This window comes from Phalangium opilio, unplaced genomic scaffold (genome assembly GCF_054372755.1).
Source record: "Phalangium opilio isolate 3A_F unplaced genomic scaffold, DU_Popi_V2 ptg000070l_1, whole genome shotgun sequence".
In the NCBI taxonomy this organism is placed as follows: domain Eukaryota; kingdom Metazoa; phylum Arthropoda; class Arachnida; order Opiliones; family Phalangiidae; genus Phalangium; species Phalangium opilio.
In genome coordinates this window covers 8519849-8537338 of record NW_028324182.1, presented here as the reverse complement: position 1 = coordinate 8537338, position 17490 = coordinate 8519849, and the positions used below count along the sequence as shown (strand labels likewise).

Here is a 17490-nt window from a genome sequence, read left to right as displayed (position 1 = left end):
TCGTAGGAGTGTTTCTAAGATTTAAGTAGACAGTTTTCCTTTCTCTCTAGTATCCTCCAGTGTAATTACGACGGATTTAAACGGGCTTTTATATATTTAGAGAGAAAAGCCTAGTGGGCCAACTCTCACCCGTCGTCGGATTGCTAAAAATCAGTAAGAGGGAAAGGAAAAGAAATCCCAACTAATATCTCTTTATTAAAACAAATGAGACTGGTTCCATTAAAATCACAAGACCCCGTTAAATATTCAAGCTAGCATTCCCGAGCGAATTTGCTCGCGATAGGTAAGCAGTGATGGGGTTTTATTTCTATACATTAACTAAAGAAGAAATAGGAACTTGGAAATTAATTATCTATTCCTTGAAATAAGTATACTAACAAAGTTTTACACTCAAAATTAAAAATTAAAGACCATTAAGTAAATAAAGAAAAGGTTTCTAATTATAGCTTAAAAACCTAGGAAAAGAGGCATTTGTTTAGAGATGGTCTTTGTAAAGTTTACAAAGTGGTCATATATGCGTAGTTAAGGTAAGTGATTGCTGCGTAAGTTAATTGTAAGTTTAATGAAATTTTAACAGCCCTGGGTCTAGTAGATTAAAAATTAACATTAAATTTAGATCAAAATTGCTAAATAAGACTTAAATTAGGAAAAACTTCATTTGGGAATTTCTATAATTCGTGTATTTCTGTTAAAAAAAAGTGGTAGGAATGAGGGTGTAAACCGGATGTAAAGAGACAAATGCCTGGAGCGAGAGATGCTTCCAAAAAAAGGAAGAATGAAAGAAGAAAAAGAGGAGAGGAAGTTCCGAAAACTTACATTGTACGTTAAGCATGACTTTTTCGCTCTCTCCTTCTCCCTCGACGTTGGCAGCGACGCATTGATAATATCCTCGGTGTTCTCGGTTGACTTTCTGCAAAACCAAAGACTGGTTACTGATGATGATGCCGTTAGGCGGTTGGCTGAAGAGCGGCTCTCCCCGGAATTTCCAGCCGACTTCCGTCACCCGCGGATTGGCATTGATGTTGCATTCAAAGTAGACGTCGCTGCCTTCGCGAATCGCCGAATGCTTGATGTTCGCGCCCAAGGCCAACTTTAATCGGGGCACGTCTAGAAAAAAGAATCAAAAAGAAAACAGGAGTTTAACTCTGAAAACCCGTTCTGTATTACAACTCTCTTTGGGTCGAGTGCTCGATACAATCACGTAGAATATTAAAATGCTGATAAAAACCAAGCAATATTTGATTATACTGGATTAAATACCATTTTAAAGCACTCGATTCATTACTTTAATAAATGTAATTAAAATTCTGAGTATGATATATTTATAGGTCAAAACACTGTTACTGCATTTTCCTTCCCGAATGAATGAATGAATGTTTATTTACTTTCTCAAAGAGATCCCTTTTAGAACAGGGATATTTCATGTATTGCAAAGAAAGGATTTACAGGCGCTGGTAGAGAATACATTAGAAATTTTCCGCCTGTTGGGTGGCTTTACACTCGAACTTCAATGCACTACTCCCTAGGCAGTTTATAGGCGTCCACAGGGAAAACCACAACACGAAAAACTTTCATAGGAAATTTCTGAACATTTTATATTCCTTCATGAAAAAAACACTTGTGGTTACATAGAGCGCTTCGAAAAAAATCAAAACCAATGTAAACACCAACTTCCTCATTTTTAGTAATATCGTTCTAGAATTTCTCACAAACAACTGCACGCGATTTCTCTATTACGCGGTGATCGCTTTTGTTTAAAGATCGCTTTTGTTTAAAGATATAATAAAAAATCACTATATAACTTTAGCAAATAAGTTAGTATAAGTTTCAATAATGTATCACTTTATAGAAGGCCTTAAGTGACTAATAAGTAACAATAAAAAATATAGAAGTTGTTTAGAAACTCAATGCAACTAAGTAAACGAAAGATAGACTACGCTACACAATAAATGATAGTTCCTTGCAAATTATGAATAATTGTTTTGGGTTAATCTACTTCATACTTTTCTTTTCCCCTATACCCCTTTTTTTGGTTCATCGCGTTTAATGAAAGCCCAGAGCATATTTTTTCGTCGTTAACGACTAAAGCGTTCGTCGAAATTTCTGTTAGAGTTAGAGAAAGAGAAGGGGGAGTCGAGAGAGAGAGAAGAGTATGTTATACGCGGTGGTGGAAGAATGTTTGCCAAAATGACAATCGATAATCATTTCCCAGCGCATTTACACATTAGCCCTCGGCAGGGCCGGACGACTGTACGAATATATATGTTACTACCACAGAACCAGAGGCTCTCGTCTTCCTTTGGACTAAGAAACTACCGGAGTTGCACCGCATATTTACAAAGACAACCTCATTTTGAGATGTAGTACTTTAGAAAAGTCTTCCTATGGAAAAAAAATTATAATTCTTGCAATGATTTTAAGCAAAAAAATTACACAGACGTATTTTTCTGCATGATGGGACTGTAATGGTCACTTTACATCCTTAGTTTCTTACTCAAAGAGTTAAGCTAAGCCTATTTTCGAGGGAAGTTAGCTACTCCAGACTAGGACGGTCGACTGAAGGAAAGAGAGAGAGAAGTTGATACGAATGCGTCAGGCGAGTGCACGCGGCTAGAAAGCAGCAGACTACGCTATCGGGCAAAGGTCAAATATAGAAGAAGCGGGGAAGAAAGGGTCGCGAACGCCACTAGGAACCTAAATATGCCCTAGAAAGATTGGATGGGTTGAGCTAGCGCGCGCCAGGGTTTAACACACTTTTACCAACGGAGCACTCAAATTATAGCCCTGGCTAGAAAGACTTAGTCGTGGGAGGAACTCTAAACCGCGTGGCTGGACCGTTATACGTTATAACCATCCTCCTTCAGGGGGAAAACGGGGTCGTTGCGACAATTCCATCGAACTACGAAAGGAGAAAGGGACAATTACAATGAAAAGACCATTGTGTCTCTCTCTATACATATCCCGCTCCGAGGAAACTCTAAAGACTGAAGTCCGGCACTCAAAGTTATCAACTGCTATTCCTGGGCAAATCTAACGGGCTAGAGCATGATTCTATACATTGATAAGAAAAACATTTGATCACTAGTAGATCAAAAACAATTTCGTTATAGGATTCAAAACGAATTTTCAGCAACCATCCTTTAAAATAACTATACTATTCTTAACAGCTAGACATAGCTAAATAAAGATGAAGATATCTTCGGGTTATTTAACTTCTGTTAACACTAATTTCGCCCTAATGGTTGCAACGCCAGGCGAAAAGCGGATGTTATTGCGAGACACTACGCGACGAGTTTGGTTGTGTGGTGTATATATATTTATACCCCGTTGGATAGTTTAAAACCCGACCATATAATACCTAAACGCAGTCGTCTTAAATGTTACCGAGCATAGCGAAAACCCAGCCCATTAAGAGGCCTATTCCAAGCCAAACAACTTTAGACCCGATTCTTAAATTAAGAGGCCAAGGAGATGGAGGGAGAATATAGAACCTATCGAATTTTAAAAGGGATAAAAGCTTCGATCCGAGATCCGAATAGATTTGCACACCATTAAATCTCGAATATGCGGGCTGTGATTTAAGAAACGCACCTTTGCTATGATCTTTAATGGGAAAATATTTCAGCAAAATAAGTTGAATTTTAATTTAAAACATATCTTGATTTGTTTGCGTAATCGTTTTCGGAAATTATTGGAATTCTTAGCACAAATCAGTTGTTGTTTATTTTATGGTAATGTTGAATAAATAAGTTAATGTCATTCAAAAACCTGAATTTTCAAGAAAACCTTGCATGAATTTTAGGGTTTTCAAAATGAAACGAAATGAAATATATTCGTCCGAAACGAAATTAAACCAGTGTAGAAATGTCCCGAGGGTTACGCGTCAGCGTTCATGGGGTGAAGCTATCATTTGAGTTATAGGACGCGCGCTATTTCCTTCCGGCTTTAGCTTTGGGTCGTTTAAATGATTAAGTACATGCTAAACGAGATAAGACCGCGCGCGACTGTAACTAATTCGATTAGGAGCTATTTATATTGAAAATTCAACCCGCAATTAAACATTTATAACGAATTTCGGATGATTGAGGGGAACGTGTATATCGCATTTAGTCCAAGTTCCTTTTGGCTTGTTTCTCGGAAATTGGATTCCGGAGGAAGAGACTGATTAGTGAAAGAGAGATAGAGTGGTGGGGAGATCGTGAATTATAAACAAGCAGACGCCCTAAAGGGGTGAGAAAACGTTGGGGAACACTATCCCTTCCGAGTGCGCTCCGATAACTCGACGCCAATTCCTGGTAGGATTATCCCGGCGAAGGTAAACATTCCAAAGTGGACGATTTCGAACGCGGAGGATGGATCTAGATAGGCCTAGCTCACCAAGAGATGTCATTGAGATCCATTTTACCCCTTCTCAGTTAGCCTCCTTGCTCTTTAACGAAGAGTGTTCAGGGACATTCTATCCAGCGCTCGGCAAGAATACCACGCGGGAAATGAAGGAAATCCTACTTGCAAATACACTGGGTAAAAGGAAATATTATTTCGCTGAAGAAGGTTGTAGTGTTCTGAGAAGGAAAGACAATACAATCTTTCGCGGATGAGCCTTTCTTTCTGGGTCGTCTCCCTATGAGGGTAGCTGGATTCCAGTCCTGGTAAAGATATATAGACGCTGGGTGTAATAATGCCACGAAAGGGTTGACCCCTAAGAAAATATTTGCCCTTACGTCCTTAATATAATATCTCCACATTTTAGAACAAGTATATTAGTCGCTTGCAGCTTCTAATAAGATGAAATTCCTCTTATCGTCTTGTAGTAGCGGCGTGTTTCTGTCGCTTTTTCGCTCACGTAATTAGTTAAGTCCCTTTAATTAAGGTTGGCTTTTTCTATCGAAGATAATTTTATAACGAGGGATACGTTTCCTTCCTTCTTAATGATTTGCCTGCCACCCTGGCCTTTTATTTGATCAAAAGTCCCAAAGGAATTTCTCTTTTTAAATTAACTTAGCAGGCCGGAACGACAAATTGGATATAAGGGAAAAAAGAAACTTATGTACATGAATTTAATGAATTTATCTATAAATGTGCTTAAATAGTCCGACCAGGCTTTTCGGTATAAAGGGTTGTTTTACGATCTAACAGATTCATTATATAAACGAATTTATTCTTGGGTCAGGTACACAACCGATTTTTAAAATTTACGCGCTTTATATAGGGAAACGAAAACCGTTTTGAATAGTTTCAGAAAAATACTCTTGAGAAATTTCTTTTGGAAATAAATATCACCACTTTAAAGGATTAAGCCCTTTAGCAAGCTCGCTAGAATTTAATTAACGCTTCGAAAAAAAAACCGGATAGCGATAAATTTTAAATATGCTAGAGAATTAAATATTCGGTTTTTGATAGTGGTTAGTTAAATACGTCAAGGGCTTTGGTGAGAATATGAAAACAACATATGGTCACTATAGAAACATTTTTTTTTTCCTAACATGAAATTTTAAAACGTGTTTTAGAAGCCAAATATTACTAAAATTCTGCAGATAAAACAGATAAACTAATATTGCTTAGCTTTCATAGCAGATATGTAAATAATGTTTTTCAATAAAAAATGTATGGACAAATTTCCACACGTATTATAATAGGAAAACGGGCATTTATCAAACTTATTACGTTACTCGTGATATTGACGTATTTATTTATTAAGTCAATTTTGATCAAATATATTCGGAGCGAGGTCAAATAATTAAATATGGGAGGTTATATCGATCGTGTGGCATTGTACGTGTATCTCATTGTCGCGGTATTAAATGTGTTGAGGAACTACAAACAAACGCATTGTAAACTTACAATACACGTTGAGAATCCATCTGTCGTCTAAGGCACTGGTTGGCAACGACGGATTATCCGCTCGGCAAGAGAGCTCCTTGCCATTGTCTTCAATGGTGGGTTGTAATTTCAATACGCTGTAAGTGACGTTGCCATCGTGGGAGATGGTTTCTTTGGCCGTGTGCTGTTTCTTCTTGCCTTTCCACCACGAGAGCTGAGCCGGCGGCCGCGCGCCCGACGACTGACAAGTCAGTTGGACTTTGGTGCCGGCCGATAAGGGCCTTTGTAAGGTCGTGATTTTGACCTCCAGAGGCTTTACTGCGGAATAGAAATAACCGACAATCAATTCTGGGAAGAACTTCATTAACTCCCGCGTAATCTCCCTCCTTCCACCCTCTCTTCTTTTAATCAAGAAATCCTTCTGTAGAAAGGCGAATCACCTTCTTCTACTTGCCGAAATTCGTTCTTTCATTTTCTACTCTCGGTTCGAAGAATAAAGAACCGTAGCTCTCCCGTAGAAAATTCACGAATCTTGGAGTAAATAACTTTAGAAGAAAGTTCCGCAATTAACAATCATAGTAGTTTCCAGAGCAGACTATTCTTAAATAGGCTTACTATAACACGTTCTAAGTTAGTTCCACCAAGAATAGAAAGAAAGTGAAAGGGAAAAAATTTTTACTTAAAAAATTCGTTATTTCGTCGTAATAAATCTTGGCTTTCTCCTCTTTTTCTATAAAACGCTTTTTGGGCGATGAAAACAAAAATAAAAAAAAGCTTCTAGAGAAAGAACCGTCTTTAATCCGCAGTTTAAGATAGAGAAAGAGAAGGAGCTTGTTACGAAAAGCCTCGAGACGTTACGTTACGTCGCGGCGAAACCCTTAGGCCTATTTTGGATCCGACCATTACGTTCTCGTAAAGCCATCATTAATCTAAGTCCTACGGTTTACTCTCGCCTCAATTTCTTTTCTCTATATCAGAGTAGGCCTAGAATCCGCGGGGGTCTAAAGGATCCAGTAACTTGACGAGAAAAATAGCGCCGTATAGACAGTCCGCGAAAAAAAACTGCTGCAAGAGACACCATCCAAAGAAGAAATGTACGAGAAAGAAATCCGCTTTAGTTCGTGAGACGGAAAATAGAACTTGTATAAGTTATTATAACATTCCGGTAGAACTTTCTTTTCTATTCTTCGAGCGTCTTGATGGAAAAGAATAAAATTGGACGATAAAGAACAAAACGTTTCTGGACCGACAGCTTTATAACGTCCTACTATAGCGAGTGTTAGAAAAAGAGTAGACGAAATAGACGGAGATACAACTTGCTTTCAGTTTAACCCTGTATAAGTAGGTTTTATCATTTGTAGGGGGAGGAGAAATCGCACCTCCATTTTATCCCCATTGAATATCTTTTATCTGACCTACGATTTAATTTGTGTACGTGTTTACGAAAAGGGAAGCATTCTCTTCGACCACAAACCGTAAGAAATAAAACAATAGAGTTGGCCTAAATCTCTCAATGGACGAATTAAGCGAAACGAAGTCGCTTTATGAAACTCAACATTCCTCGATGGAGACATTCATAGCCGTACCATCTTTTAAAAACCGCGCCGCGAATGTTAGACCCAACCTGTGTTGGATTGAGAAAGGTGAACGGTATACTCACAGTTGAGATCCAGAGAGACCATGCTGGATACGGGGACGGTAAGATTTGTATTGGAAGCTTGGCACATCAGTTCGGCCAGTAAATCGTGCCTTTTCAGGCGAGGAATAGAAATTTCGTTCGTCACCACCCCTGGCTGCGTAGTGGTATACGTGTCATCCATCAGTGTCGCCTCTCTCCACCAGGTCAGCGAGGGCGATGGTCGACCTGAGAAATGAAGGCGAAAAAGAGAATTGGTCCCAGATATCTGAGAAATTTTCCCGTCCCTTTCATTCCTCAAAAACGACTACCCTTAGTGGCTACTTTGGTGGTGAAGCGGGGAAGAAATATACAGAGTGTTTGGCTTAATTTGACCCGTATAAGACAACCCTGAAATTGCACCCACACTGTACAGTTATCGAATTTTCCTCAATCAACCATCAAACCTGGCTTACTAAAGTTTGAGGTACTTGGAGTAAATAATTTGGGGATGTCTAGATACCGGCGAGAAATAAACAAACCATAACTGGACACAAAAAGGGACTCTACGGGAACGAATACTCCGTAATTATTACGTCTAGGATTTTTCCCATCTTCCCTTTCGACCCAAAGAATGGTTTGGCACGCGAGCCACCCGTAAAGGAGTAGGGTATATCGCGACGGGTTTTTGCGAAAAGAAGGCGGGATCATTGAGCCAGCGTGATGTAATTTGGAATAAGGAAAGCTCTGTACTGAGGCGCGAGATAAGAAATTATCAAGCATTTTCCTCGTTCCGATAACCCAATGCGTAAATGGAGCGCCTAGCGATTCCGGAGGCTGTGATGGATTTTCGCGACGGGCCGTCTTTTGTGAGGACCCTCTCTGGCCTCGATGGAAGAACCAACGGGCAAAAAAGCTATAATAGAATTTCGGAGAAGACATTCGAACGACCGTCCGTTAGGGTTATTATTTCTTCCCTCGTTCCGAAAAAGGAGCTCGATCATCGAAACCCGCGAGGATCGAGGGAGAAATAGAGACGCTAATTCGGTTCCATTAACTCCAAGCAATCTCGCTTCGATACAGAACGCGCGCGGAAACCGAACGTCATTTTAACTCTATACAACATCACGATCGAAAAATTTCTAAAATCCCATCGAGTATATCGACAATTTTTATCTCTCTTCGCTTAGAGGAAAAAAAAAAGAGTTAAAAATTTGTCTGAAACCATGAAGTTACGAAATAGTATCGTGAATAAATACGCCTAACCTCGATGACAGCGAATTAACAATCAAAGTACTTGTAGTATCTATGAAGAACAATAAACCAATTTTATAAACATTTATTCCTGAAGGCGGGTTGTTTCTTACTGAGCTTTGGGCGCATTCTGAGGTTGAATCTTATTTTGATCAATCGACAACGTCATTGCGGAAAAGAATAGGGCAGCCGATATAGCTTGCCATTCGCGACGGTTCGCGTGGCGCAATAGAGAAAGAAGAGAGGGTCGCGGACTCGTGACCGAGGAGGCTACAAGTGAGATGCGGCGATCAATGAACGACGTTCCGGGAAATTAGCCACACTGGTTCGTTCTTCATTCCATTGATTTCGGCTTTTCCGAACCGTCTTAGGCTACGAAGGAACCCGGACCATTTTGATAAAGAAAGGCCTTCGTAAAGATTATGTAAGACCTTTTGTCCCATTACCCCTTTTCTTTTCCCCATCGAGCGACATTTTTGGGGGGTCGCGAGAGACAATAACATACAATGGACGACGAAGAAACAAAGAAAAGACGTTGAGACCCCGTTATTATTAAACTATTTATCATCCATTTAAATGTCCAGAGAAAATAACCCGCTATCTAGAAAATGGAACTCGTTTCGAAGGTCCTAAACCAAACGAGGAAATGATGAACGTGAGACTAAAAGGCTAGAAATGGGCAACACAGAATGGACAGAACAAGACTGGGAAGCGAACATAAACCCCTCGAAATGTTTCTAGTATCACCACCACATTAAGTGTTTTAACATTTCTAGTTCAAAATTTTGACTTCATACTGGTCCTAATAATATGGGAGGTTCTTCCGCCCTGAATATCTATTATTTTGACAATAAGTCCTACTAGCTAGGAACCATTAATGCAAGAACCCAGAAAAACTGACGGCCCGGACAAGTACAGCAATGAATAAATGACTATACCTCCTTCCACCTCGCAAACGAGTGTTAAATGAGTGCCTTCGTCGTAAGGGCCAATGACGTCTTGTAACCTTTGACCGTGTTCGTCCTTGATAATGGTTTCACCAGGAGGCACTGCAACAGGAAAGAATACAATTAATTGAGTATAACTGATGATCAAAAGGTCAACGTATTCTTTGGAATACAGAAGACGTATGCGAGGAATCTTAAAGGGTCTTTTTCAACTATAATGTATTTGCTGGGAAAAGCTAACTCCGCTAGTAAGTCAAACGTAACTGAGATATCATAGATTCTGTCCTCAGCCATTTTTTCTCGAAGTTTACTTAGAAGAATGAAAAGCTTATACTTTGCAAAAATACCAATAGAGCAAGAAAGACGGTAAGAAAAAAATAAGAAAAAATTCTCAAACAACGGTTTTCACGGCAACTCAAGCATTGAACGGGCCAATATCGAGCCGGCACGAAACCGTGACAGTAATCAGTTAAGTCAATATATCCCTTTTTGCCCTCTAGCTCGTCGTCTAGTTTTGCTCTGAGAAATATAACATCGAACCCAAGAAATAAGTATATAGTAAAAAAGGAAATTCAATAAACGTGGCATGCAGTGCCGGCAATTTTTTCTGCCGTGAAAGTAAACTAACCCGAAGCGTTATCGTGAAAGTTATTCAGTGTAAAATATCCAAATTAAATTACATAGAGCCTTTGATAACTTTGAATGAAGTTGAGCCTCGCTGGAAAGTCGATAACTATCCAATAAAAATATAAGAAGAGGAAATTCGGATCTAATTTATCTTGGGTAAACGAATAAAACAGTACGCGCCAGTTATTTGATTAAATTCGTCGTCTCGAGCTGTTTGTTTACTCTCGAAATTGATTAAGGATAAAGTGAATGATAATTCTTCGTAAAGGCAAACACGTTTAAGGACACGATTCATTTAAATTAAACATTCTTTAAAATAATATTCCAATAGTTAAGATTTGATTTATTCTGTCCGAATGCGGGTTCCGGAATTTACCGTAGAGGAGTCTAGTTGTACTCACCTATAACTTTAAGCATGAGATTTCGATTTTCGGATCGAAGTCTTCGATAATCCACTCGACATCTATATTCGCCTTCGTCCTCTTCCTTAACCGGGTCCAGCTTGAGGACAGGAGGATTGGCGATGACGTCAAAATAGGCTCTTCTGCCCAATTCGTCGCCGGGCAAGTGTTTGGCGTTTTTGACGGGACTGGCCCTTGCATCTAAACTGTAAATCGGGATTCCCGAATTCCCTCGATACCAGAGAATTAAGGCGACGGTGTCCTCGTTCAGCGGAATGGTAATGTTGCAAGGCAGCGAAGTCTTTCTTCCGGCCACGGCGTAATAAAGCGGCTCTGAAAAACCAGCAAAAAAAGGAAACGAAAATAAGATGAAAACTCGGTCACCAAAGGGATTGGATATTATACGAAGAAAAAAAATCTCAAAAATCATAAGGTCTTTCAATGTCTATCTTTGTTTAAAGATCTTGTATTTAATATTGGTGTGGAAACTCGGGAAAAAATTTGGTTTGTTTAGCTTAATTTAGTCTTAGAATGAAAATTCTTCGTCGATTATCCCCTTGGTCTTCTATCATAAGAACTAATTTAAATTAGTTTAATCCCGATGAATTTGCGTTGTCTACACTTTGTTTTAGGCGCAAGTTACGAACCTACGATATCAGAAAGAACCGCTTTCATCGTCTGAAAGAAAAGAAACGTATAGAGCCCAAAGATCAAAGCCTTCCGCAATACCAACTGAAACCGAAGAAATCCAGGGGTTCAGGGAGCTGGACGGGTGTGTGGTGGTAAATAAGGGAAGAAAAGCAACGTAGCGAGAGAAATAGAATGACCGATAGGTCCTATAACAATAGCTTTTTAGTGGCTATTCCCAATTCCCCCGCTTTGATCCTAAAATAAATACTTTCGTCTACGTACGCCAGATATAAGATCTCTTATTACTCTCTTTCTTTCCTTCTTTCTCTCCGAGACCCCGAGCGCTTCTTCCATCGTGCGTTTCCGTTATTATTCTTAGTTAATGAGGCTAAAGATTGCTGGCCAAACTTTCAGACCAAAAAATAACCTTTCGGATTAGGATTAAAGGCGGAATAACAATACAATATTTTTTCCCATTCGGATATAATAAGCCCGGAGATATTTTTTTACTGGGATATTTGATCGGGACATTAAAGGAAGCGTGTTATTCGAAGTAATACATATTCCAAAATACAGAATAGCAAATCGTCTTTGGCCATGAGAAATGATACGACACGCAAATTCCAACGAAGAAAAATGTAATTCATTACTTTTCTGGGAACAAAATGGGCGTATATAGTATTTAAGTATTTTTATAGAAAAAAAACTCGTCCCATTCTCCACCTCTAAATCGCGTGAGAAATACGTTAAAACTATCCTTTCTTTGTATTACTAACTTCCGAATGTTGAGTGGTATGAAGCAACGCGAATCTTTAAGTTTTTAGCCTGAAAGAACGATATCGCGTAGTAAAAATGTCTTTTCCAATAAAGTAAAGAGGTTTAAATTTAAAGCTCGGGAGGATGAGGATACATTACATTTGACAAACGATGGGGATAAGAAATAAGAATTTTTCTTGTGGATTTAAGTATAGAGGAAAAGGATTTAAAGATCGGTAAATCTTTAAAGTGGTCAGTAAACTTTGGGATGGGGAAATCGATTAAGCTTGGCATAAACCATATAATGTTTCCTCTTTTCTAGAATCAAAACATTGACTTTCTAACATAATAACAATTCTAAGAATAGATATAGTTTAGAATATTATTCCTGTTTGCTTAAACCCTATCGCGAGAACGCCGAAAACTAATCTCTACTAATTAGCATAAGATAGATTAAGGGTTTTGTAGGTCCTCTGAGATACGTGAAATTAGTTCAGTTTATATTGTAAGATAGGTGTGTGGCCTAAATATGAACTTATATACAACATATACGGATATAGTGGCATATATTTATTCTGACACTATAGCAGCTGGAAAGAATCGAAACACATGTAGCTAAAAATTTATAACTTCGAGTTTAACTCCATCTGGTTGTACTTAAAATTCAAAGCTAACCTTAGTGTACATTTTGACATGTCCAAGACACTAATTTATTCCTAAAGCAAACCGTACCGTACGTACGTTATCTTTGATTTAATAAACGTACACGGTATCAGGTTTCTAACTAACGTTCATGGTTTAAGTCATACGATGGAATACATCCTAATAGATTCGCTTCAGGCTGAGTTGTCAAGAAGTCTGTTTCGACTTGACAGGCCGATAATCTGTTTAAGGAAACATTCTTATCCAATAGCCATCGGTTAATTTGTTGGAATTCAATTACTTCCATTCGTTTAGCATAAACTCCGTGAAGGGTTGACCAGCGCGGAAAACGCGAGCGGTTAATAATTGCCCCAAGATACTAAGTGTGTAATATAAGGAAAGGGGTTTTGGAGAGATTCGCCTTCCCGCAATGCGACCCGCCAAAGGCTTCTAGCGCGTAACATCGGCCTATCGTTTCATATTTAAATTGAACGTTCGATCCAAGACGATCTCCAGTACTCCATGACCTGAGAATATTACGAGTAAAGCCACTGAGAAAACCCAGGAACCATTTACGAAATGACGTATAGTCAAAAATAAATATGACTTCTAAGTTAAGGTACGTTTCAAAGCACGTTAGATTTCTTCTTTAACCTTACCGCGGTAATTTAAAATATTTTTTGGAAAAGTAAACCTAAAATGAAAGTAACCTAACGTGTCAAACAGAGTTAAAGTTAATTCAGGATAAAGTGAAGAGAACGCTTCTGTCTCACGCGATGTTAGCACGGCGCCGTTTAAATTTAAACGGGGCTATTAAGACACCTCCCGGTAAACACGAAGCCTTGTTAAAATTTCTCTTTCTATAAACAGAGTCTGTGAGAAGATTTTCCTTCATATTCACACGTACGAAATTTTAAGTACGTAATATTTACGTAAACGCCATCGAATGCTAAGAATTAAGGTAAGTTTGGGCTGCAAACCCTCGTCGTGACCTAGTAAACCGAAATCTTCTAAAGAATATATTTTTGGAATAATATTTACTAAAACAACTTTAAGTTTCGACAACATTCCCAAGTGAAGGTGATAAATTTTGGAATTTATAGAGGGGAAAATTATATTTTGCCTAAGAGCGCATAGAAATTCTTTAATTAAAGAGGGAAAGAACGGGAAACGAGGCTTGTAAGATGAATAACAGCCCAGCTTTTAACCTTGAGCAGCTTTTTGGGAATATTGAACATAAATTCAAAATTTCTTAAGCGTGGATCTATGTTTCTATGCAAATATGCTAATTTTAACCGTGGTTATTATGGACGGTGCTTAAAGATGATTTGTGATATATTAACTTTAACTAAGCTTGGAGTTTTCATTCACAGAAATAAAAAATTGAAAATGCTAAAGTCCGGAATCAAATTTTCGTGACTTGTTAACGTAAGTAATTTAGTTTCAACATAGATAAAATAAAACAAGAGCGATAGATGAATATATTTTGTTGTAAAATCGATGTAAAACTATTTGAGAAGTTTTGACGACGCCCAAGGGCTCAGTGTATGTTACCTGAAGCACTTTAAGGTTCAGAATAAAAGGTACCCATTGTAAGGGCTATGGAAAATTAAGAAACCCTTACCAGAGATTGAACTAATTATTTCCCTAACAATTAGTTGGTTAATATAGGCTTGGTTTGCCCCACAATCCTCAAAGGAAAAGCAATTTTCCAATGGAAATTTTGGAGCAAACCAAGTCTTTCCTAGACAAACAAATTGCTAATTAACTCAGGTACTACGTACTTAATTACTTAAATTCTATTCATAAAGTAAATTCCGAAGATTTTAAGAGTAGATTAGGAAAATATAATTATATTAAGGCCCCCTCAGGGCCTCAGGAGCGTCGCTACGAACATTTTGCTAATTCATTAAAGTTCAGGCAGTTGATTAAAGGCTAGGATTAAATTATAAGACGAATTTCGAGTTGTTTAACAAACTTAAAGGAAGTAAGAGAGGTGTAGGTACTACATAATACAATACGGTTATAATAAAGATATGAAATGCGATACGAGCATTGAAACTAAATACAGAGAGAAAGTCCGAGGGAAAGAGAGAGCCACGAGCTAGACCCCGGAGAATTATACGACTTTGATGGATGAACCGGGGAGTTAGAGCATGAGTTATAGGAATTTTGGGGAAACTAAAGGCAGCTAGCTGACCGGCCGGCGGCGCCTCCCAGCCTTTGATACCGTTACCCTACCCTGGTTATTAAAAACTATACATCTACACTACACAAAAGAAGCTGTAAGATCAAGAAGACCTTGGAAGCGCAGCTGCTAATGACCAACCCAAATTTAAATTGAAACTTTTATCAGTCCATTTCCACATAATTTCGTAAAAGATCTTAGGATACACTGCACATCCTTTATTAGTTTAACGGTTAAGTGATTGAAAAATGCGTTTCTTACCACAAAGAACTCGGCTAAACCAGAGACAGACCATTCCACACAAGACGGTCGTCGTGGTCATCCGAAGTAGTCGCCCGCTCAACATCCCACATCCCAGCTCTTGCTAAGTCCTTTGCCAGAAGATGGTAGTTGAGACAACGGTTGTTTTGGTAGTACCAATGGACTTTAATCGAGATCCCTCTGTGGTGAGAGAATCTCTCAAGTCTCAGCCGGAAAAGCCGTCATTTTCTTATCGAAGTGTGTTCACGCCTACAATGACGATGCAAAAAAAAGAGACAAAACCCGAGAGTTAATTAATCAAGCAATGGAATCGAGTTTTCCGCGAAATCCGGAAAATTATATGGTTGCTTGAATACCCAATGACGGAGCACTGATTTTTTTGGAGAGAATAGTTTCTTCAAAATGGATCACTAAGTTTCGTTACAATTCGTGTAGGGGTATTTTAAAACCCAATATATCCGAAACCCTTTATCGTGAGATTACAGAGTTAAACGACGTGAAAAGTATAAAAAAATCCAAGAAATAACGCCTGAAGTGAAACGCACTTTTTCTCTCTTTCCGAAAGAGTAAATTGACTCGCTGCGATTTATATAAACAAAACCAGTTATTTCACAAACACTTTTCCGACGTACGGAGAAGACGGTGACACTTTCCGATTTATAAACGCCTCCGGATCGAGTTATGACTTGACCGACGAAAAGAAAAAAAACAAGCCACTTTTGGGGTCGAAAAACGACAAGTTTTCCGTCCAAAGGAAAAGGAGAAGTACGCAGGAAAAGAGAAGAGAAAGGGGTTGAGAAATCTCTACCAGATCTTCGTTCGCTTTAAGGAAGTACGTTCAGGAGATGCGAGAGAGAGAGAATCGCGCCGAGTGTTTAAAAGAGAAAATCCGGCACAGCTCGTAGCTCCTTTCTCGACCGACTGAGTTGTCCGGATGAGAACGCGGTTCGCGCTTTCGCTCGGATCGAAAATTTCGAGGACTGGTCCACGAGCGGAGAGCGAATGAACAACGGGGGTGAACAGTCGGAGCGAAGCGCTTGCTGGGGTGTTCGCGGGTTATACGTTTTGAGGGAGACTGGGGAAAACGCAAGCCAAGTTTTGGGGGAAGCAAGAGAGAGAGAAAGAGAAATCGATAAAAAGCTCGGATCCCATCCAAACTATCCAGAGGCGCTCCGCTCCCTTGTTAAGTTCGTGCATGGCGTTCTCTGGCGCCCGCAGCTCCCTTACTCCATCCTTAGGCTTACTATAGTGTAAACGTCCCCCTAAAAACGCGCTTTCTCTCGGTGCATCGTGGTTGCGAGGGCTAGGGCAGTTATAAGAGGGGGGATCGTTGCCCTATCCTATCCCGTAAAGCGCGCTTCCCAGCGTGACAGCCGATATATACCGGAAAGGCTTCGTGCCACGGATTTATATATATTTTTCATCGTTTCTGTACATAACGGGATACTGACCCCCTTATCCTAACTCCAACCTCCATGGTTATGAGCGACTTGGACTAAATAACTGCAGAGGAATTATGGGCAACATGGCCTTTCAATAAGAAAGAAAGTTCAAAATATTACGCGTTTATGGTTCAAGGCGAAGATTACGGTTGAATTTTATTCTTGCCATGATGAAAAATACTGCTTGGAATTATAGATCACAGGAAAAATTAGAACACCCAACTGGCGTAGCTTTTAAACAATGTAGAATACGTGTGCTTAATGATTCAAAGTTTCATACATATTTCAAGAGTTGATATCTTTATAGTTTTTTCGAAGATTTTTCTGCTAGTGTCAACTCTTTCAATTAACTAGTCCACGTAGACGGAGAACAGTACAGCAACGATGTAGAGGAGTCTCTACAATATAGCGAAGAAAGCGTAAAAGATATCCATATTCTTATGCAACGGAGATAGAAGCTAAATATACAAAGAGTTTTGGCTATAAAAACGATACCCGGGGCTCTTTAGAATTGCCCGGGTCCTTAGAATAGGGTAATACAAATGTATAGCGTGTTGGGCCCATCTTCCGACTTTTATACACATTCAGAAGCTCCTTGCGCTGACGTTTTCAAATGAAATAGCCTTGCTTAGATCTCACATCTGTTTTATAATTATTAAAATGCAACACAGCAACTATTAATCATTCGTTCATCATAATAATAAAATAAATTAATAAAATAAAATTTATGAGAGCTTTAATCATAATACGGAATTTAAACTGAATAATTATTGATAACTTTGAATTAATGTATAATTTCAAAGATCTATTCTAGCTAGGGAGCGAGTATAGTCAGCCCATATATAAATGGTTGAAAAACACTCGAATAGCGGATCGGTTATTTTAGGGCACTATTCCCTTTTCTTTT

The 17490-nt window shown here is 38.9% G+C and overlaps 1 protein-coding gene across 2 annotated transcripts in view; it reads right to left on the bottom strand.

Moving 5' to 3' along the window:
* Positions 1-16066, bottom strand: part of LOC149661411 (protein turtle homolog B-like) — a 58122-nt gene extending 42056 nt beyond the window's left edge. The window contains exons 1-7 of one of the 2 annotated variants that reach the window (XM_089842918.1): positions 15498-16064; positions 15142-15390; positions 10665-10997; positions 9628-9738; positions 7481-7684; positions 5842-6138; positions 817-1107 (exon numbers count right to left, since the gene is read on the bottom strand). In XM_089842918.1, the coding sequence (XP_089699044.1) occupies positions 817-1107; positions 5842-6138; positions 7481-7684; positions 9628-9738; positions 10665-10997; positions 15142-15226 (1321 nt within the window). In that variant the 5' untranslated portion in view covers positions 15227-15390; positions 15498-16064. Of the gene's footprint in view, positions 1-816; positions 1108-5841; positions 6139-7480; positions 7685-9627; positions 9739-10664; positions 10998-15141 lie in introns of both variants that reach the window. The other variant, XM_089842919.1, reaches the window with a different exon arrangement.
* Between the last annotated feature and the right edge of the window lie 1424 nt (positions 16067-17490).